The sequence below is a fragment of the Oxyura jamaicensis genome, chromosome 1, assembly GCF_011077185.1.
Source record: "Oxyura jamaicensis isolate SHBP4307 breed ruddy duck chromosome 1, BPBGC_Ojam_1.0, whole genome shotgun sequence".
Lineage (NCBI taxonomy): Eukaryota > Metazoa > Chordata > Aves > Anseriformes > Anatidae > Oxyura > Oxyura jamaicensis.
Window position 1 is genome coordinate 177,423,649 of NC_048893.1, and position 22,264 is coordinate 177,445,912.

At 37.7% G+C, this 22,264-nt stretch overlaps 1 protein-coding gene across 3 annotated transcripts in view; it reads right to left on the reverse strand.

The window, feature by feature from the left end:
- Positions 1-65: 65 nt before the first annotated feature.
- NEK5 (NIMA related kinase 5) overlaps positions 66-22,264 on the reverse strand; it is a 23,776-nt gene continuing 1,577 nt past the window's right edge. For 2 of the 3 annotated variants that reach the window (XM_035323641.1, XM_035323650.1), the window contains exons 3-23: positions 21,696-21,792; positions 21,380-21,477; positions 19,336-19,419; positions 19,159-19,229; positions 17,158-17,244; positions 16,679-16,733; positions 14,932-15,132; positions 14,769-14,850; positions 14,083-14,210; positions 11,379-11,578; positions 10,614-10,680; positions 10,156-10,275; positions 9,164-9,247; positions 8,955-9,059; positions 7,164-7,244; positions 6,268-6,369; positions 4,439-4,562; positions 4,114-4,242; positions 3,075-3,212; positions 1,816-1,927; positions 66-1,420 (exon numbers count right to left, since the gene is read on the reverse strand). In XM_035323641.1, the coding sequence (XP_035179532.1) occupies positions 1,198-1,420; positions 1,816-1,927; positions 3,075-3,212; positions 4,114-4,242; positions 4,439-4,562; positions 6,268-6,369; positions 7,164-7,244; positions 8,955-9,059; positions 9,164-9,247; positions 10,156-10,275; positions 10,614-10,680; positions 11,379-11,578; positions 14,083-14,210; positions 14,769-14,850; positions 14,932-15,132; positions 16,679-16,733; positions 17,158-17,244; positions 19,159-19,229; positions 19,336-19,419; positions 21,380-21,477; positions 21,696-21,792 (2,388 nt within the window). In that variant the 3' untranslated portion in view covers positions 66-1,197. The remainder of the gene's footprint in view (positions 1,421-1,815; positions 1,928-3,074; positions 3,213-4,113; positions 4,243-4,438; positions 4,563-6,267; positions 6,370-7,163; positions 7,245-8,954; positions 9,060-9,163; positions 9,248-10,155; positions 10,276-10,613; positions 10,681-11,378; positions 11,579-14,082; positions 14,211-14,768; positions 14,851-14,931; positions 15,133-16,678; positions 16,734-17,157; positions 17,245-19,158; positions 19,230-19,335; positions 19,420-21,379; positions 21,478-21,695; positions 21,793-22,264) is intronic. The other variant, XM_035323661.1, reaches the window with a different exon arrangement.

Here is a 22,264-nt window from a genome sequence, read left to right on the forward strand (position 1 = left end):
CTTTACCTACAGTCACACTTCTTAAAATCAACATTTTGTTTGATTGCTTTTGTACCCAGAAGTTCTTTTCTAGCTGTTAACTACCTGTTTCTCAAATGGGCCTGAATGAGATTTCATTAGCCACAGTGATTCTTCTAGATTAATCCTATGGTATTTGCTAGCTTGCTTTTTTGATAAGTGTAATAATTGCACTTGTCTATCCTCCTTACATCAGCTATTACCTCATGTCCTTTTACAGTATGATAAATGGTATTTTTCTAGCCCTATTCTACTGAAAAGTTTTCTGTTCCTTGGGAATAGCAGGGTCTAGATTAGAGAACGTAATTAGATGGTATGCAAATATAAAGCTCTAAGCTACTGCTTATTATACAAGAGAACAAAGTGAGCAACATACTAAAAAAAAAACTGCTTTCATATCAAATGTGGAAATTTTGAGCCATCACGACAGTATTTTATGTTGCATAGCAAACTAAGAAGTGCAGAAAGCTACTGAAATCACTTCAGAATGTTTTCTTTTCCTTTAAACTTCATCGGAATTAATGGCACTTTGTGAAAATATCGGTGGAAGAACTCATTGTTCAACCCTTGGAACCCTGTCCTATGTTGGGAACTGGAGAACATGTGATTCTCATGGTGCTAGTAAAACCTTTTACTCCTACTGTATAAAACTGCTCAATAGTTGGAGGTATGGTGTACAGTCCGTGCTATGTAAATTAAACTATTGGAATTATAAAGCTTCATTAGTGGTACTCAGATTATGAGAAGCTGTTAAAGCTTCTTAAAACAGGATGTTGATTGATCTAGAGAAATAAAATACACTGAGCAGGAGAGTTTCTGACATGATACAAAAATGGTTAAAGAGTACGCAGTCAGAAATTTGCCCAACAAGTGTTGTTAGAGATGTCCCAGATAGTTTAGAATAAGAAAGAAAAGTGCATTTTAATCTGGATCACAATTTTTCAAAAGGTAGACATCTAAGATTAGCCCATTTTTTTTTCCTTCTAAAAAAATGGCAAAAACACTTTCAATTTTAATTGTTTAACTCTGTTGAAAAGTAGTTGATTTACTTGGCATTTAATGTCAGCTACCTGTTTTTTTTTAATGTTGTCATTGATGGGGTTAAAATTTCAAGGATATGAACGGTCTGAAACAGTAATCATGCTGGTGCTCTAGGCAGCTGTTGCTTTGCTTGACTTTTTAATTGTTTGTGTCGATAAAAAGTGGCTCACAGATATTTTCTAAATCACCATTAGATTTTCCAAACAGTTTGCTAGGTAAGCTCATCTTTTCTTCATGTGTTTGACCTTTATCTATTGAACGCGTGGAAGACTCTATGGTTCTCTCTGCCGGAGGAGTTACCACTTTCTCCAGAGATTCTTCCAGCTCATGTCTCAGTTCGTCTTCAGAATCTTCAAAATTTCTGAAAATTTGAAAGTTTTATTAATTAAATGTATCTGTTACAAGCGTTTCTAGTTTCAAAGCCTTTGAGATTTTTTTAATGTGTTGTAAAGAATATGCAAACTACACACAAAATACGAACTGCTTCTTCACCTTTTTCTGGGAGATTGTTTACCTATGTTTATAAGGTAAAAAAAACAGTAGCAAAGCCCCATTAACACTTCTCCATAATATTTTTAATGTCAGCACTGGTATTTGACAGATTATAGGATTGAAAATCAGATTAGCAGACTGTAAAACAAATTTTCTTCATTTATAAATTTAAAAGAACTGAGAAGAAAAGCTTTAGGTAATGCATCCTGTCATTTCATGAGAGCTTCAAGTGAATGGCTTTTTCTATTGAAGTGTTTGACTTACGTGTCCTCATCATCTGATCTTGGCTCAAGTCTGCCATCATCAACAGCAACACCAGAGCATGCTTCTGAGTCATTTTCCTTGCTTTCTTTTGGCAAGTTGGTCAATTTCCCTTCTGGAGAGGGAGAGAACATTCCTTTGTTTGTATATTAGCTAATTATAAAGGTGTATGTAAAGTAATAGAAAACAAGTAAACATTTTTTTCCCCAGTGACCCACAATGTAAGTACCGTGTTTAACTGACGTGATAACGCATGGTTTAGTCAGTGGTTTATAGCTTCTGCTCAGTGGAGCCTCGCATGTTTGTAGACTGTAACCACAAAACTATAAAGGGTAAGAAAAGGTAAATCTGATGCTGGTGGATTCAAGTTCCTAATACAGGGGCCTGCACTTTCAGTGGAAAACTTAGGGGACTACTGTTTGGGAAAGACTGAAAATTACTGCTTGAATGCAGTAGCTGTGATTCCTTTGAAGTACTCGTTTTCAAAGACTGAAAGGCAACCTCAAAACGAAAAGAGGGAGAACAATGACAAGAGTTATTGTTTTAGTACCTAATGGCTAAATCCTGTGTGTGATCCACTAGCAACCCGTCAGTTTGGGTAACAATGTACTCCACAATGTCAGCTTGAGTAGCAGGGCAGAACTGGGTTATGAGGGAGTGTGGTATTTTAACAGATGGAACAGATAAATAAAAAAGCACTTAAGAATACCTGCATGACCTTATTCTTGCTTTAGTCCTATGAACTGCTGACATTTGTGAAAAGTGGTTTGAATTGCTTTTTGCTTTTTTTTTTCCAGTGTCAGCTGTATCAGCATGCACCATGCTGTAAAGTCAGTCACCACAGTAGTTTAAGCCATTACGTACTACAGTTTACAGCTGTTCTTCAGAAATACCTATAGTTGCATTTTTTTACAGGGTTCTTCAACCTCAACAGTTTCAGGGGCTAGATCTGGGTTTGTGGTATCTCCCACCTTGTTGGCAGTATCTCCATCTACCCATGCAAATAAATAAAGCATATATGAAGTAATAATTGGTAAGCGGGGCTTGCCCTTTTCCCCACCTATTGAAAACAGTAAGGTCCTGAAAGAGGACGTTCCTCTACTGCTACGGGACAGACAGCGGTGGTTGCTGGCAGAGGCTGCCCATGCTTTTCTCATTTGTCAGCTGCTTCAAAATGTTGGTTCTTGTTGCAGATCCTCTGCCAATGGTACAGTAACACAATAAAGAAAACCATGTAAAATTGGCAGTAATGGACGTCCTACCTATTTCTTCTTCAAGCTGGATGAAGGAGGCATTAGACAGCTCTGCTTTTGCTAAGATACTCAGGAGTGTCCCAGGTGCTGTTTGTTTCCATTGCTTCCTGTTCTCTGTGATGTCTTCAGGCAGAATGACATGGTCAGCTGAAGAACAGGTAGGTTCTCAGGTCACTAAATCATCACTGTGGCTTGGCACTTTTGCTAGAATTAGACTTTCTAATTTTGACACTGATTTCTTCCTTTTGTGTAATGCTGGAACCTGATTTTTCCCTTGAGGATTATTTTTTAAGTATTTGATCTGATTGATACTGTGGAGGAAAAAAAATAGTCTACATGTCACATAAAACTTATTAACACGAGTTTTAATGCTCAAGTAATAAGCATATTAGGTCTGGAATAGACAGGTGCAGCTTCATTGAGCTGTCCTGGTTCTCAAACTTAGTGGTTTCTTAGGGCTGAAAAGCTTCAGAGGTTCCTGTTTTCTTGTTCCAATGTTCATCATCTAAGGCAAAATGAACAAGTGACATAGTAACAATACTCTGCTTTGTCTTGACTATCCATGCAAAAAATTCAGGTTGTTTCTGTGTGTCTGGGGTAGTGGGAGAACGGGGGAACACTGGAGCCCCTTGTTCACAGCACCCAGTCACTGGAGCTGCCTGGCACTGTCAGAAAACTAGCAATTCAGCTCCAGAAAAGGAGCATCACCACAAACATACCTGTGTGAGGGTGCGCTTGTGACTGTGCAGCAATGCTAACGTATGCTGTGGGAAGCCAGAACTCCACCACGCTCTTGGCTGGCTGGCCACAGACTGCCGAGGTCTTGTGTATCATCAGCTCAAGGCCCAAGAAAGCGGTGGTGTTCACTTGCAGACGGCTGGCATTTTCTGCCAAGAGCACAGAGTGCTTCAGATAAAAGTCCTAATTAAATGCCTGCCAGATCACACGAATGTTCTGATACGGAATTGTTTGGCAAAAGTATGTAATTAGTCTGGCTGAATTTTAGTAGCTCCCTAATTTAACTTGCTGGAAAACATAAAAACCTTACAAAATTCATTTTCAGCCATAGGATGTACAGATGTGACATCAGCATTGGCTAAAAAATTCAGTAGTGTCTGGGGGGTTCCAGTTTGCCACTGCTTCCTGTGTTCTTCAGTATCACCTGCATCACTGGACTCTAAGGGGAAGAAAAAAGGAGGCAAAGTTACTTCATTTTTAAAGAATAGATTTCAGTGGAATTATAATGTTAATTACAAGATTTAATGGGAGAGAAACATCAGACAAATTTGCTATAGCCTATAGTTACTGAAGTTACCTTACTCTTAACTAATTTTCAGGATTAATCCTAAGTATTGCATTTCCCTAAGAAATACCTGTTTGGTAACCAGAAAGTTCTCCCAAAGCCCCATCCATGGGATCTTCATAAACATTCACCAATTTCTCCTTAAAATTCTCCATATCCACCGGAGTTAACCTCTCATTGGCTTTATCTTGCACCTGGAAAAACAATAGAAAGAGAAAATATATATTTGGCAACAACTATATCTTATATATAAGAATATATATTCTTATATATATTCTTATATATATTCTTATTCTAAATATATATTTGGCAACAACTATCACTTCTCATTCTTCTGTTTGCCAGCCATTCTTGTGTATGTGCAGGCAAGTTGGGTAACAAAACACAAAGCAGCGGGACTCCAAAGTCTCAGCGTGGGCTGTGTTGTGCTGTGATACAACAAAATGACAAGAAACAACAACAAAATGGTGGTTAATAAGTGTACATATACTGGAAAGAAATTCTGTTTTCTCTGTTGCTGTTACAAATATTTTAAACATTCTAATATAAAAATACTGATAGGTAGCTATTACATGCCAATCAGCTAGAAATGTCATTTTAATAAATGAAATCACGTAATGTCTGTAGTCTCACTTCTGTTATTTCCAAATAACACCTGGTTCATCACAGTAATTTTGCTCTGTGATGTAATCATAGTGAAAAGAAACAGCTGTGTGAATGTGCTATTGAAATAACACAACTATCAAGCCAAGCTTTTAGTATTATTTTGGAGGTGGGTATTTCAATCAAAGAATGGACAGGAACTTTGTTGTATCAGTGTAAGACAACCAACCTTTTCCCAGAAAGGATGGAAAAAGCCTTATGCAAGCCAAAGAGAATGACACTTGAATGAAAACAAAACAAAACAAAAATGTAATAGGATGTTGGCTTAGAGAATAATTTAGAAAAACAGTTGTGTGTTTCATGCTGGAGAAACCCTCTTCTCAGCTGAAAAATCCCCTTTCTGAGCCATGGATAGTATGACTAGATTGTCAGGGACTCCCCAGAAACTCTAACAAGCAGAAATTTAAATTTTGATCCCTTTTCTCTGTAATGATACTGACTTTATTATTCTTGTACAGCTAGAGTAATCCTGTTCCTACAGGTAGTATAAATCCTGCATGTGTCTTGGCCGTGGCCATCCCTCAGTTTTGAACTATCTTGAGAATAAAGCAGCACCAGAAAGAACAGCCTGAGAGACTCAGGTTCTCACCTTGGACTTGTGTAGTTTATACTCTGCCCAGTGCTAACGGTCTTGGTTGCTCTTTTTGGTCTGCTACATGCATAAACTTCAAGCACAATAAAGCCCTCACAGGAATTTCTGGTTTTGTAGTGATCACCAGTATGGACTGAGTCATAGCTGTAGCTTTCTAGCGTATATAAACTGATAAGGAATTTGCAGAGCTAAGTTTTCTATAAAACTGTACTAAGTTCTCATTTTCAAGAAGTAATAATCACATTTTCAAAAGCAGTACAGCTAATAATTGCAGAAGTGGCCATTATCATTTCAGAAAATACTCAAAGAAATGTATGAAATTCACAAATCGAATATGGCATTTGCAGACTAACACACTTTTGAGACGTTTTCCCCCTCAGCCCAATTTACAAAATGAAAATATCTGCACCCCTTCGCCTTTTCTCATCTGAAAGATTGACCCAGATACCATCCAATTTCACAAGCAATTATCTCCTTGAAGAACGTCAGATATATACAATACATCAACAAAGCCTCAACATGAAGCTTCGTTATAACACAGGTAGAGGGTGACAGTAATATAAACAGTTAAACCTTACATCACAGAGCTGCTGTCATGGTTTCGGATTACTAAAGAAAATGCTTTGAATATAACCAAAGCCTACCTCTGCTTCTTGAATGTTGTCTTCCTCAGGAAGACATTCATCTAAATTAATTTCAAACTTTATTCCTCCCTGAAGAAAATTCAGACACTTCATTAAGATATGCTATTAAATAAAAACATTTAATTAAATGTACACAGATGATATGGAATTTAAATGGAACTTGAAAATTATTTTTCTATTTAAAATAACTTCAATTTTCTTCTGTTTAACAAGATAAGTTGAACAAATAAGAAAAAAATAGATTGCTCTGAGGTACACCTTATGGATATTTTCAAATGACCGCATCCGCTACAGAAGGCTGGAACATCGCTGATTTTAAGCAAAGATGTCTTTGATAACCACTTAATTCAAATCCTTGCAATACACAGAGTTGGTTCTGACAGTTGGTTCTCAGCCATTATTAACATTTAAACACTGCGCTGCTTCGGTGCAGTATTTCACAAAACACCTTTAGACCACTTTGGAATTATCTTATGGTCAGAAATTTTCCTAATACCTTACGTGCATTTCCATTCAATTCCCTGCCCCTTCTACAATTTAGAAGCATGGTAGAGAAGAAAGTTTTACAAAATATGTTAAGAAATTAACAACCTGACATGGCTTTACTTAAACAGGCAGTTTGATATAAAGATGAGTAAGTGGGGATTGATTACTGTCTAAGAAGATTTAGAGGGAGCCTCCCTCAAATGACCAGAAAAGCTCTGTTACATGTTTCTTTTCTTAGCAATTCTATCCTCTCACAGAAACTTTTAGCAAACAGCAGTAGACCAGCACTTGTAATTGATTCTCAAAGAACTTGACTTCCAGAGCTACTGTGGCATAAGAGAATCATTTGAAATGTACAGATTTAAGAAGAAAATGGGGGAAAAACAAATAAACAAAAAGAGTAAATATACCTTTGTGCTATATTCCTTTTCTAAAATGTTTTGATCTTGCTTATCCTCGAGTCTGACTTGTTTAAAGTTTTCTTCCATGTTCTGGAGGGAGAGAAAAAAATAAAAAATAATCATGAAAAACTTTTAAATACACTCTTTGGATACAGTCTATGTATATACCCTTATATAAAAAGGCTCTTTTTAGTACTAAATGTTATCATTGATTTCCTTTTATATATATCAGTAAGAATAGTTCATTCATTGCCTTATTTAGATTCTAATACTGAAGACATAATTCTGGCTTATCTAGCAGAAAAACAGGAAACCTTGCATAAAGTGCAACCCCTGATTTTTCAAAACCATGTTTAGAGGATACAGTATTGTGTACAGAAACGACACATCTTTTCTTTTATATGATCATATGCAAGATGACTCAGGCTGATTTAATTCTAGCAGACTTTGGAAGTGATGAAAATCAAGGTTGTAATTCAAACCTATGCCTGTACAAAGTCTAGTCGTGCTTCATATTATCCTGTTTTCTGGTAACACCTAAAAGCTATTTAATTACCCCTCTGCATATTCCTATTCTCTGTGTTAGAACACGCCACATAAAAGCAAAGTATATAATTGTGTACAGCTCCTTCAGTGACCTCCTGCTATGAGGACATGTCCTCAGCCTTAGGTGAAGCCACAACAATTCACAGATTGTACTTTTTAGAAATACCTACGCAGTTTCTCCAGTAGATGGAGTGCCCTTGAATTAAGGTGACATCAAACACATCAAACAGGTGTAAAACCTTTTTTTTTTTTTTTTTTTAATCATGCATTTCCCATGGGAATAACATTTCTGTCCTGGTGTGGCTTTGATGGTGTACAGCGTAGCTTATTTTAGTAAAAGCCAGCTCCAGGATCCATGAATATCACTGAAGAGTGTCCTACTTAAATTGGCAGCTTTGGCCCGAGTTCCAGCTGCAGTAGGGTAGTGACGTCTGTCACCAGTTTATGTGGAGGTCTGCCCCTTGCTGCTGAACAGTGCAGGAAATCCTACACTACATGAAGGAAATTCGGACTGAAGAATCCTATTAGCTAGATCAGCGTTGTTTCCCTTTCAGAATAAGCTGACATTTTGCATACTGAAATAAATTTTAGTAAGTTGAGGCTTTCATTCTTTTCACTTGAGGAGAAACAGACTTGTTGCTGTAGAACTCCATGTGGTCTGGAAACATCATCTGGTTTTCATCATACCAGTATTTTAAAGTAAAAGTGCAACCATTCTGAAACTCCATTCCAGTGCCTGTGTTGGAAGTATTTGATGACAAAGAAGTGATGGATTCCTGTAGCTGAAATCTTTGGCTCTGCTTCTTCCTCCCACTTCTCCCAGTCTCCTGTTTAAGTAAGGAGGTAAGGAGTCCACATAAAACTGGATTGTAACATATACCCTACATAGGATCCTTACAGGAAAAGTACTCATGTTCTACTCTGAGCTCGGTTTACTATGTCTCTTGCACAGGATTCTCATGAAGGTCTGCACTGTGAGTGGCTTCTTTACTTCACTCAGAAAGCAAGGAAAAGAAACACACCACAAAAATAAAAGAAGTAAAAGTACCTCCCAGTAATTATAGGGGGAAAACAATTACCAAAACAAATCAGAACTCATCCCAATAAAGTTTCCAGGCTATTCAAGAGAGGAACCTAAGAAGATTTTCAGATGCGGTGCAAGCATCAGGTACGATTTAAGCTTTAGTATTTTTCAGGACTCTTGCAGAGTGAATCAAAGGCTATGTATGAAGTTGCGTTTAGACTAAGAGATACCTCAGGTGATTCTTCTTTTGTTCCAGCTGTATCCATGGTTTCAGACTGGTTCTCAGCTTTCCCTTGCCTCACCAGATAGGTTTTATCTTGTATTTTTTGATTGACCTAGGGAACAGGTTTATTAAATTTTCATTTCAATTATTAATTAAGTGTACTACCTTAAAAAAGGAGAAGGAAAAAGGACTGCATGCATGTTTGAGCTTTGCTACCTGCAGTATTCCTGCTCTGAATCTGAATTCTTTTATATTGCTGTGGTATTCTTCCCGGATTTTCTGTAACTGTTTCAAGTACTCCTATCAAAAAAGCATTAAGGTAGAATACATATTTGTTAGAAAGACATATAGAAATAGCACTATCTAAACAAAATATTATATGGATATCAAACTAAATAAATAGTTTAATAAATAAATAAATATCGCATAAATAAATAAATAAATAAAATATTATATGGATATCAGTGAGAAAAAGGGATCAGTGTCCACTACTGCCAATTTCAAAGATTGCTTAATACTTCCTATTACAGGACATTTAGGAGTTATAACTGTTCCAGACTTTAGCCCTTTTGAAACTTTTCTGAATTTTTTATGCTGGATTTTCTGTCTAGTTACACCTAAAATAGTTAATTCCAAGAATAAACTAAGAATTGTCTAAGTAATGACTCCAAAAATTCACAATATTAAAATAGAGGACTGAAAATTAGGAGGACAAAAGAGTTATAAGCCATTTATTGTATTGCAACTTCCTTCCCAAAATAAAACAGAAGTTTATTGTTTCTGTATAAAATAATTTCCTAAAGTTATAATATGGAAGCAATAGACATAACATACTATTATATCATATTCTAAATGTCACCATATGACTTATGAGCAATGACTGTACATACATGAATAGTCAGGTAAGACTATTTTCTGTGATTTGGAACTGTGAGGATCTGTTGTCCTCCACCATTAGTTTGTTCAGTGAAGGAATTCCTCTAATCTCAGCAGAACCAAAATCAAAATCAAGGTCCTGGTTTTTAAAATGATTCTGGAGGTCAGCTTTTGTGCAAGTCTTCACTGGTTTCTGCAAGATGGAACCAGATGAGCACAGAGCTTATATTTTCCTAGTGGTCCAATGGAAAAAAAATCTCACATAAAGAATAGTATTGTCGAGGAGTGTATGTAAACAGCATTAAGCAACTCAGGAAAAATATTTTATTTACCTGTTCTTTCATTTCATTCTTTCTAGACACGTCCTCATGATGCAATTTGAGATGCTCTTCCGCTATTTTCTGCTTCTGTATTTGGTCATGATATGGGTCAGCAGAGGATGGCCGCAGTCCCTGTGGGTGTACAAATAAATCCCAGAACAAAGGAATTTTCATCTAGAATCCCTTTCTTCAGAGCCTATTCAGTTCACTTTCCGTCTTCCACTGAGGAGTGATGTATGACAAGTGTGTATTTTCACAGGTAAGAGTCACAGCAGGATTTTACATTGCTATAGTTTGATACTAGAAAACAAAACCTCAAGATGACCATTGTAGAGCAGACCAACAGACCTGCTAGAGCAGAGCTTTCTATCTGCCATTGTTACAGTCTATTGGAAAGACATCAATTCATCTTTGGGATTTTCATTCAGTTTCTTTTACAGATTTTATTCTATGGTTCAGTATTTGCTTACCAGCTGTTTTTCCACTTTAATCTTGTACTGCTGGGCTTCAAAACGCCTTTGAAGATATTCTGCAGGCCTGAGAGAAGAAAGCGATGTTCACATGCTATATTTTATTTCACAGCTTCTATTTTCTGCACAAATAATTCTCTACCAGCTCCCCTCGCTATTATTTTGGTTACATTAGTCTTCTGAAGAGAAAGGTCTTCTTCACCTTCTATTTGATAAATGGTATGTGAAACTGTTAGTGAAAATAAAGTTATTTTTCCTGATCCTCTAAATGAGTGGTCAGTCGTGGAATGGACAGACAATCTCAGAAGTAAGAAAAAGGTTCTACCTCTGCTTTGTAAAAGAAAGGCTTTAAAGTACACAGACTGCTGGTGAACACGCCTTTATATCTGAAACCAAAATGTAAGCTCTGCAGGAAGAGACATTTGTGTGGCCTGCCTCTTACTCTGTTCCCTGAAGTACAGAACAGCTTTTGCTCTTTAGATCTTTCTGATTCTGGTGGGAAGGAAAGACAGTGTCTATCCTGTGATTTACTCCACATCCAATGAAACAGAGATTGGAGAGACATTTTGATAATAAAATTTCAAACATCAGGAAAATACATTCAGAACAGAAACTAGAGTTACATTGTATGATAAACTTAAATGAAAAATTATCAAAGAACAAGCAGAGAAGGAGTTATACTGAATGAGGCATGTTACAGTGCTAGTTAATCAGGAAGGCTGATAACTGCAGGACAGTTCACTACTAATAATGAGAAAGGTTTACCCATCAGGTGGTGGGGGTGGAGGTACAACTTGTCCTTTTTGTTTATAGTATTCCTCAACTCTTTGGCTGATGTGAGAAAGGTCATAATGTGCATTACCTTTCCTCTGCAAGTTGTCAAGTTTATCATAGTAATGACCGTAATGGCCATGCGCTCTAATATTTTCTGGCCTTTCTGCCATCTTAAATCTGGAGCTCTGTGGCTGAAAATACAATAAGGAGTGTTAATTGCCCCGCCTTCATTTGTATCAACACCAGTGTGAACTATTTCCGGTCCTCCCCATGATGAGCTGCATGGTAATACAGGCTGTCTACAATAGAGTTAATGTTACATTTTCCAAGCCTTTTCTTAAATAATCCAGAAACTTCCTAACTTGCTACATACAGGGTGTATTTAATCTTATTGTGGTCTCTCCCTTTTCCCCTGCTCCATCAGCTCCTGTGATTAAGCAGCAGCCCGTGCTCTGCAAGTCAGTCCACGTGGGGCTTTGTACCCTGTACCTTGGTTGCCCTTGTGCCACGCCATCATTCTGAAGCCCAAAGCACTGAGTTAATTCCAGGAGAGTTTTATTTTGACATCTGGGAGCGAGAGGAACCTGGCATGAAGTTGTGGGCAGTAAACATGCAGACTGCTGCTTTCAGGGGAGCACTGTGCTCGTGTGTAATCTCTTTGATTATGTGCCTGTGGGAGCCTGGCTTTGATCTCTCCAAGTCCTCACTGTGATGAAACATTCCTGTATTTCTACTTTGTGACAAGACTGTCTTTTCCACCTCATAAGAACAATGAAGAGGAAGGTGATTGTCTAGCTACTGCTGCTGCATGATAAAAAAGAACTGCAGTAAGACATCCACAAACATTTCCACGGTGGGAGACTAAAAATTACTACATGGTGTATGAGCAAAATGCTGAATATTGCTTATTTTTCTTGCATAAATTAAAAAGCATCTCAGTATTTCTTCATTAGATGGTAAATACGTTAATTATTGCTCCTTAGAAACTCTGAAAATAGTCATCTACCTACAGCATAGTCCAGATTATATAGATTATATAGTCCAGCACAATATAGATGCAGTAACTCATGATCTGGATGATGGATGGGGCAGTGTGCTTTCAGCAAGTCTGCAGATGATGCAAACCTGGGGAGAGCATCTGGTGGGCAAGTTGAACATGAAAATGGTGCCTTTGTGGGGGAAAAAAAAAAAAAAAAAAAAAAAAAAAAAGGCTTGTGTTAGGCAAAGGTCAAGGGGGTGTTCCTTCCCCTCCCCTCTGAACGTGCACACCTGGAGGACTGTGGCCAGTTCTGTCTCCCTGCCAGTACAAGAGAGGAATGGAGCTACTGGAGAGAGGCCAGTGAAAGGCCACAGTGATGATTCAGGGACTGGAGCACCTCTCATGAAGAAATGCTGAAAGACCTGGGGCTGTTTAGCCTAGAGAAGGCTTGGGGGGAATCTCCCCCAAATACCTGAAGGGAGGGTGCAAAGAAAATGGGGCCAGGCTCTGGTGCCCAGGACAAGAGGCAATGGGCACAAACTGAAACACAGCAAGTTCCAGCTGAAAGTAAGCAAAACATTTTACTGTGACCTAATACTGGAAGAGACAGGTTGTGAAACCTCAGTTGCTGGGGATCTTCAAAAGTCATATGGATGTGGTCCTGGGCAAGTGGCTCTAGGTGCCCCTGCATGGACAAGATGACCTCTAGGGGTCCCCCCCCAGTCTCAAATACCCTGTGATTCTGTGAACCCTGAAGCAACTCATTCAAAGCATGACGCTATGCAAATATCCCCACTACCCTGAAAAAAAAAAAAACAACCTGTTTTCTTCATTTGGATGATGAAAGTGATAACATTAGAGCACGTCTAGCAGATCAAAATATTGTGGACAAAATTCTGCTTCTGATTATAGCAGAGCACAATGAAAGGAAACTTAACCAGCATGGGTATGCACAAATGTAACTACGAGGAAAACTAAGTCCTACGTTCTGCATTGGGCCAGCACTGTCCTCAGGTATTTCAGTGACTGCTTGAGGGCTGCAGTTCTGGGAATTCCACAAATCTCTCCCATCAGCTAATCTACCATAACTGCAATGTGCAATTACTGCTGGGAGCTCCCAGATCCTAACTGTGCTTTGCTCTGGTTTGTCAGCATCCAAGAGAGTGCTACACGCTCTTGGGGGTGTGAGGTGACGCTGAGTAAGAGATTAGAGATAGCACACAGCTTGAGGAAACTATGAGGTAGAAAATGAGTGAGAAACACAGGTCATTTTGAGGAACAGGGGCTTCCTGCTGTAAGGTTTTATCCCAGTTTGTTTTAATTGCATCTGAAACGAGGGCAGTGGGCACCACTGGTTTTGCCCACGAATGGGCCCTCGGGAAGTGTGACATAAGGGAATCAGTACATTTGCTTTTATGGCAGAAATACAAGCCCAAAGTTCATTTGCCTATGTGCAAACATAAATGCAAAGTGTGCCTGACTGCTTTTGTTACAAAAGACCAGACTGAAGCAGCCTGAACTCCATGTTTCCCACTTAGGCTTTCTAAAAGACCTCTTCTGAGACTTCTGGAGTCCTTAACTGTCTCCACTGACTTGGTGTAGGCATTAGGTTGAATTTAATATATCTTAAAGAAGCCTTCTAAAGGACCTTTTCTAACAGCAGGAATTTACCTTCTAAGATAATTAAATGTTATCAGCAATGTGGATGCACTATACCTGAGGCTGCTGCCCTGCTGAAGGTTTCCATTCATTTCTTTGAAATAATTCCTGTGTCTTGACAGGCGCCACCATTCCAGATTCTGGAGGAACTTGGTCCTGGACTCCCCTATTTTGAAGCTTACATTCTTTTTAAAAATAAAAGATTAACAAGTTACCTTCTGTGCTTTCTACAAGATTACCGGTCACACAGTTGCAAACAGTAGGGTGCATACACCTACTGAGCTAATAAACACTCCTTACATCTTCTCATCATACTTCACCACACCTCACAGTTCACAGAATTTTGCCTTTCATTCTTAGAATTAAATGTTTTTGAAAACGTTATGATTTGTCACACTCATGTAAAGTGGATCTTACTAATTAGTTTTGCAAAGAAGTACACTGAATAAAAGGGAGACCTCTATAAACCAGAAACATATCTCAGCTTTTCTAGCTGAATACTACAAGTGATCTGGTCTCAAAGCTGGCTTTTCCTAATCAAGAAGGACAGTGGTGCAATGTCTAGGGAAATGCTTCTGCTGTTTCAGTTCTCTCCTTTTGTTTTTTATTTCTAAAGTTGTCTGAAAGTCTTGTATCCAAATGTGCAGCAAAGACTGTTGGAGAAAGTTATCACCATCAAGTATATCACAACTAACAAATGTTAGTGTAGAACCAATGTTAAAATCGTTAAATATTATCTTTACCTCGTATCAGCTTGGCTCCAGGCTTGGATGCTGAAGGCTTTCTTCTCTGTATCACAGTGAGACTGAGTTCTTCCTGTGTTAGCTATCAACAAAAAGTATCAGATAGAACTGTTTATACTACAATACACCTTTCTCTTGGCAAGAAGCAGTACAAGGCACTCACCTCAGGGGGCAAATATCTGAGAACAAGCTTCTGCAAGAAGGGCTTCCTCAAAATAGAATTCATAGATGGCCGATCTCTTGGAGATACTTTAAACATCTGGGAAATTAACATCCTCAGATCATAGGAATACTTGGGAGACACGGGCTGAAAATATCCTCTGCAAATCTTCAGCACCAGCTGGTGCAAGCTATTGCCTTCAAACTTAATCAATGAAAACAATAGAAAGAGCACAGTAAGTACTGATGGTTGGAAATGATGGACTAAACATCTGAATTTCAAAAGGGCACTTGCATACAGAAGCCCTGTGCTACACAATCTCTTCAGAAATAATTTCTCCCTATCCATAATTTGCTCTGGGAAAGTAACAGAACCACTCTCTGACAGTACTTGCTGGTTATGTTCTCCTATTTAAGCTCCATGACTCAGCAGGTCTGATAGCTTTAGTACTTGGAATGGCTTTTCGTAGTGTCGTGTGTCATACAGTGTCATACCATAACACATTTTTTCTAGAATTAAACATCACTGTTTTTACCAAAAGCTGTTCATCAGAGATCCGCACACATACTGCTTTCACAGCGTTCACCTTCAGAACCTCTGTTCCCACAACTTAGGCTCTGTGGTCTGCGTTCTCTCAGGAACCAGGGTACAACCTGATTTTTAACAGCTGATGCCACTCAGCTGACTCAGTCCTCTCTGTTCAGAAGATCTCCTAATACATCAGCATCAATCTGCTTTTTAGGGCCTCAGGCAGGCAAAACTAATTTTGAAAGCAACAACTTTCCAAAATTACCATTTTATTTACTGGGATAATTTGAAGGTGTTGTAACCAAAACTTGCCAAATGCACTTTAATTTCCTTTCTACATCAGCATCTAGTTCCTGCCTTCAAATTAAAAAAATGGGCAGCAATACGAAATGAGGTTGGATCAGGTGATCTTGGAGGTCCCTTCCAACCTAAAGGATTCCGTGATTCTATGAAATAGAATAGCTAATATTCATCAGAAGAAATAATGATGTTTTCTCACTTTGTGAAATCTGGAATTTTCCTCCCTTGTTCTCAGCTCAGCACAGCTGCCCTCCCTGCCAGTGCTGCTCTGCTGACTTTGACTACATTAAAGCCCAGGTAAACTTCTGCTGGGCCCAGGAATCCGACCCTTTTCCTGTTGTTGGGATTAGTTTCTGCTTTGTTTCCTTGTCCACATTCACATGCTGAGGATTACTTGAGGCTCAGATCACGCAGAGGACAGCACAGTTTCCTGAAGATGCTATCTCAGTTATCTTTTGACATGAATGTGCTTCCAAACAAGATACAACCTTTAGGAAAATATTTCTTGAGACTTGAAATGCTCTCTGGGGAAATGTAGGTTTCAAACTCTTTAGTAAGTACTTTCAAGTATTTTCAAGTAGAAATGAATAAAATTATGTGCCTAAAGCCTAACTTTGAAGTATAACTTTAATTCTTTCCATCTCCCTTTTGAGAAAGTATAGTACTTATTAAAGAGTAAATATAAGTTTGACATACATATATATACATAAAATTCTAGAAATACAATGTAATATATTGCATTTTGGTATGCTCAAAAAATTCAATACAAAATATTAAACGCTAGTAGTCATCCTTTAATATCAAGAAGTAAATTGAAAATAATTTTAGTAGCTGTCTATGAATATTGTTATAACTACATATATTCCAGGCAGTTCACTCTATTTTTAATAATACGCTATTGATCTGATTCTAAGATACTTACAGGATGCTTTAGTGCACACAGCTCATAGAGCACACAGCCAAGAGACCAAATATCTCTGTAAATAAAAGGAATTCAAGTTTCAGGAAAAGCCTGTCATATTTTCATAGATGTAATCAATATTTTTTTTCCGGCTCTGACATTTACTAGCATCATTCCATGGAGATTAATATTGGTGCAGCTTTTGATATTTCTTAGGATGCATTGAAATGAAAAAAACTTAAAATTATTTTTCAGCTCTGGCACCAATGTTTCTACAGCACCTAATTAGGTTCTATTATTACTGTTGGAAAAGCCACATGAAATAAATGATGGCTGATTAATATTCCTAGCGGGACTGAAGAGCAAAGCTACCTCTAGCTGATGCATGTGAAATTCCTGGTGCCCTGCAGAAATACTGATTTAAACTATGACATTATTTAAGTTCTTTTGCGCCTGCACACCCTCATGAACAAGTCCATAAAGAAAACAGAGAGACTCACGTTTTATTGTTATATGGTCGATTTTCACAGATCTCAGGTGACAGATAATAAGGGGTCCCTACGCAGGTATAGGCAAACTCCATGGTGCTAATGAAACACAATGAATAAAAAGGTTTACACATTGAAAAAAGTCTGCAAGCAGTTGAGTTAGAGCCCATGGGGGATATTATTTCTGATCTCAAGATAGCTGAATATCTTGATGGAACAACCCAAGAAACACTAAGGTACCTCCTATTTCAGTGTAAAAATTACCTACTATTTTAATACAGTGTTTGTATTTCAACAGAAAGCACAAGATTTTCTTTTCCCCACTTTTTACAAGCATTGTTACCAACATTTTCAAGGAATTATGACAATTAACACACAATTATGAAAGCAGTCATGCAAGCTAGAAACTGTGGAAGGAGGAACAACTGTCCAGAAACTAAAGCAGGAATAAATGAACTCTATTTCCATCTTTGCTGCTGACTTGTTATGTAGGTACAGCCAAATAACACTGGTTGGATTCATTCCACTTGCTTTTAGTTATCTACCCTGTGGATGTCATCAAGAATCACTGTGAAGTCGAGAAACAGAATCACAGAGTGTGATTCCTCTCACTCTATAGCAGGTGTCAAGCTTGACAGCTAAGTTGAAAGCTACCCTCTTTGTAGTGGATATGATATGAAGTCTGACTGGCAGAGCTGTCAAGGATACCTAACAAAGTAAAAGTATTGGGCACTATCTGGCACTTGGAAGTGGAGAATGGAGATGAAAATGCCTTTGTGTATCACAGAGGGACTGAGAAAACTAATTCACTGAAAAAAGTACATTCAAGCTCCAAATATTTTTGTCTCTATAGTCCCAGACACCTATTAAATACTCCTCAAAATCTCCATACTTGCACATTCACATTCTGAGGTTTCTTTCAGAAAGACTTCCCAGCTCTGATGCAACTCCAAACTTCCAAAGTTATTTAGGCCTAATTCCAAAGCAATCTGATGGGGCCTTGACATAAATTAGATATGCTGTACATTCACCTGAAGGATGCATTAAGGTATTTTATACAGGTACATAGTAAAGGAAGTCTGAAGAGAGTGCACAAATTGTCTAGGCTGGTTAAAGTCTTTATTGTGTAGACGGAAATGTGATTCAGCTTGGATTGATTTAAATTAGGGATAGGAAAAGTTGCAACGGGTGAATTGCAGCAGGTGGAGTACAAAGCAACTGAGAAGGACAGACAATAGAAGGCCAATCTGCAAAATGATCATCAGAGGAAATTAACTTTCCACAAACCGTGGAACTTCATTGCCCCGAGATCGTGCCAAGGTCAAAGATATCAAGAGGCTCAAAAAGAGATCAAATTAAAGCATTGTCCTTCTGTTAGCAAGCCCCCTGGCATGTTTTGACCATGTCAAAAATCACTCTCCTAGACAATGTCTGGCCACCATGTAGGTTAGGCCAACCTTGTCGCCAGAGTCAATAAAGATAAGACCACCCTCGTTGGCAGAAGTTTAGCCAGACGGATGCAAGCCATGAGATACCGTTTACTCTAAGGGCCAGGGAAGAATGGGTTCTGGCCTTTGTTTGTTTTTTTGTTACTATAGGCACAGTTTTGAAGAACATACTAAGAAAATAAATAGAATGACCTGAATAAACTCTTTTCTTACACTACTTCCAAACGTTTATTGCTGTTCACTGCTTTTTGTTTTCATGAAGCACCAGAAGTGATTATAAAGGAGTACAAAAAAGAGTTGTACCTCCAGAGTTTCTCTATGTCAGTTCCTTAAGGAACAGGGAAATATTGAGGGAAAGACCTTCTAACAAGAGTCCAGTTACAAGGATCTATGGTTTTGTTCAGCATGGCACATTTTAGGATACCAGAAAAAATATAGCGACAGACCCATGATATCCTAGACCAAGCACAGTCCACAAACAATTTGCACATTCAGAGTTGCACTCTGAACGTTCAGAAATAGTCACAGCTGGCGTAGATCACAGACTAATGAAAGAGGTGCTTACTTGGTCAACTGTCTTGCTATGCCAAAGTCCCCAAGCTTTGCTATCTTTCCATTATTGCTAAGAAAAATGTTCTGCAAACAAAGAAGAAACTGATATGTAAAAATGAAACATGACACAGCTTCTAAAGCAAATTTTGAGAAGATATAATCACCCCCTCACCAGTTCTAGTTTTACTACCTGTGCTTTTACATCTCTGTGTAAAATCTTCCTGTCATGAATATGCTTCAGGCCCAAGGAGATCTGCACAAACCAACTCAAAATCTACAGTGAAAGACAAAAGGAATAGATATCTGATAGATTTGATACAAAGATAAATTTGCACGGCTCTAATTTCCAATGGGACATCTTACTGAAATATGTACTCAAAGACAACAGCAACATCTAGAACATGTCAAGCACACACGAATAGTAAGAAACAATACTTCTTAATGAGTAAAATTAATGCCATAATTTTGCTTTCCTTGCTCAATGCTATCAGGAAATTAAATGGAAATAAATACCTATTCCCACTTTCTGTATCCCAGTCAAGTTTTCATTGACTATGACAAGACCATTACTTGAGCAAGGACTGAATAATCATGTCAAAAAAGAGAAGAATACTAGGCCTTTATTCAGAAATGAGTTCAAAAACAAGACATAAATGGGTGGTGTCTCCTTAATCCTCAGCAGTGGAAGTCATACCGTGCATTTATAATATTTGTAATCATACCAAATGTGATCCAGGAAGGAAGAAATAGAGGATGAAGATCTGAAATGTGGCTAAACAACAGAGGTATGAAGAAACTTGTGCTGGTAAGTAATCACAACAGTTTATCCTTGCTCCAGGACAGCTCTTAAGCATGTGTTTAACTTCAGATATATATGCTTTATTGAATAAGAGCTGCTGGACTTAATTCAGAAACAAAAGTCAGATGTGCTTACATGCTCCTATCTTAAGGACAATTGATGGTAATGGAAGACTTTAATTCAAGTAATAATCTTTTATCTAGTAATGCTTAACATTTCACAGATGATTTCCTGAATAGGGCTGATGTCATAAATGAGACTTTCTTAGGCATATACTTGAAAATATAAAGATTTTTAAACAATGTTACATTAAATTGGGCAATTTGCTCTCTGTTCTTGATTGTCAGATGCATCTTTAGTTTCTATAATCCCTTCTTCTGTCTGTATTTCCTTTGTCTTTCTTTGGATATGCATCGTTCTGTCTTGGCAAGGGTTTTGTGTGTGTTGGTTCCCTGTTTTGTCTTTTTGTGATCTGTGATTCTGTCCTCTTTATTTTCTCTCATGTTGTCTCTGCCTCTACTATAACTCCCAATCGGATCATAAAATTCACTATTGCTGAACCAGTAATTCACTTCCAACTGACTTCTACACTAAGGAGTTTCTCTTTTCCTACTAAAGCAAGAAGAAATGTCACAAAAAATCTTTTTTCCCTTTTTTTTTTCACTTCTATGCTTTTGAGTAGATTTCCACTAACACGTTAGGTACTGTCTGTCTAGTATCTAGGTAAAGTTTTCATTGCAACTGCAAAAGTGAAAGACTACGCATAATAAATATTCTTAGAGCTCCAAATACAAAGTCCTACATATAAGAGATTTCCTTCAGCAAGCTAAAGTTAGTTAAAAGATGAAGGAATAAGTTAAGGAGGAGTAGGAAATTCTGTTTCTGTGAATTGCAATACCTCTCATACATGCCTACTTACAAACTGAAATACATGTGAACATGCTCCCAAAGCAGTCAGAATTCTGGCCTTGTTTCTCTGTGCCAGTTTAACAATTTAAATGGCATCAGAGAACTCTGGACCCAAATAAAATGAATGAGAGATTTGCCGCTGACTAGTATAAAGCATGATATGCCATGATGCAAATAGCATAAAAGAATGAAAATTTCATATATAATACATCCCCTAACACCTCTAAAACACCTTGTAAAAATAAAGCCTTTCTGGCTGAGGAGGTATACTACTAATATAAAGAAAAAGTGCCTCCAGAATAGAAGGAACAATGGGAAGAATAATATAATTGGCATCAAAATACTGTTATTAATTTAAGATCTTAAGTCTAAAAGCAAACTCTAAATTCCCACTAAAACTATCAAAGTTTCTTTAAAATGTTCAGTTTTTATAACAGGTCAGAAAAGAAACAGAAACTAGCACTGCATAATTCAAACAACGTGTTTTACATAATACATCCATTCCTCTAAAGGTAACTTCTTTCACCTGGTCCTCATCAAAGAGTACTCCATGCTGCATATTTATCCGCTTCATTAAATCTCCACCATCACAGTATTCCATCACGATATACAGCTTGTTGTTTTCTGAAAGGAGAAAGTGTTTCTTTCCTTTATTCTCATTTATTACTCATTAATACAGCAATATATTGTGTTCATTTTTACGAGTTGGCACCTAACTCCACTGATAAGTGAGGTGCTGGGGATAGGCTTACGGTTGGGCAATATGAACAAACTAGGTTTTGCTGCCTTTCAAAAAAAAAAAAGGTTGTTTGTTTTTGTTTTTAAAAAAGTTAAAAGTAAACCTTGCAAAGAAGCAAAGAAGGTTACTATATTGGCATGCTTCATCTTGGCCAGAAGAATGACTTCTTTCTGAGAGGCTTCTTTTTCTTTCACAGGCATCTACAAAGAATTAAAGAACTATATGCTAGCAATGATGCATTTAAGTCTCTTCAATAATAGTTACACTGCTGTCAAATCATTCCCACAAGTACGTAAAGATTGTGCCAAGGTGACGCCGAAATACTAGAACATACGATGTACATACATTTGAAGCATATGTTTGTAAATATACTGGAACGTTATCAAAGTAAAAGCAAATGATGACATTTTACAAACAGGTAAATGTATACCTTTAAACCTTCTACACGAATGTTATTACTAAGTTAGTTGCTGAATAGAGGTAAACTCAAAAGTTAAAATTTCCTTACATATTAGAATAAAAAAGGTCTAGGTGAGTCTGTCTTCTTAATAAGGGTGATCACTCATCTATCATTCATGTCTGAAAACATGCATGTTGCAAAGAAAGAAAGAAAGAAAGAAAGAGGGAAGGGAAGGGAAGGGAAGGGAAGGGAAGGGAAGGGAAGGGAAGGGA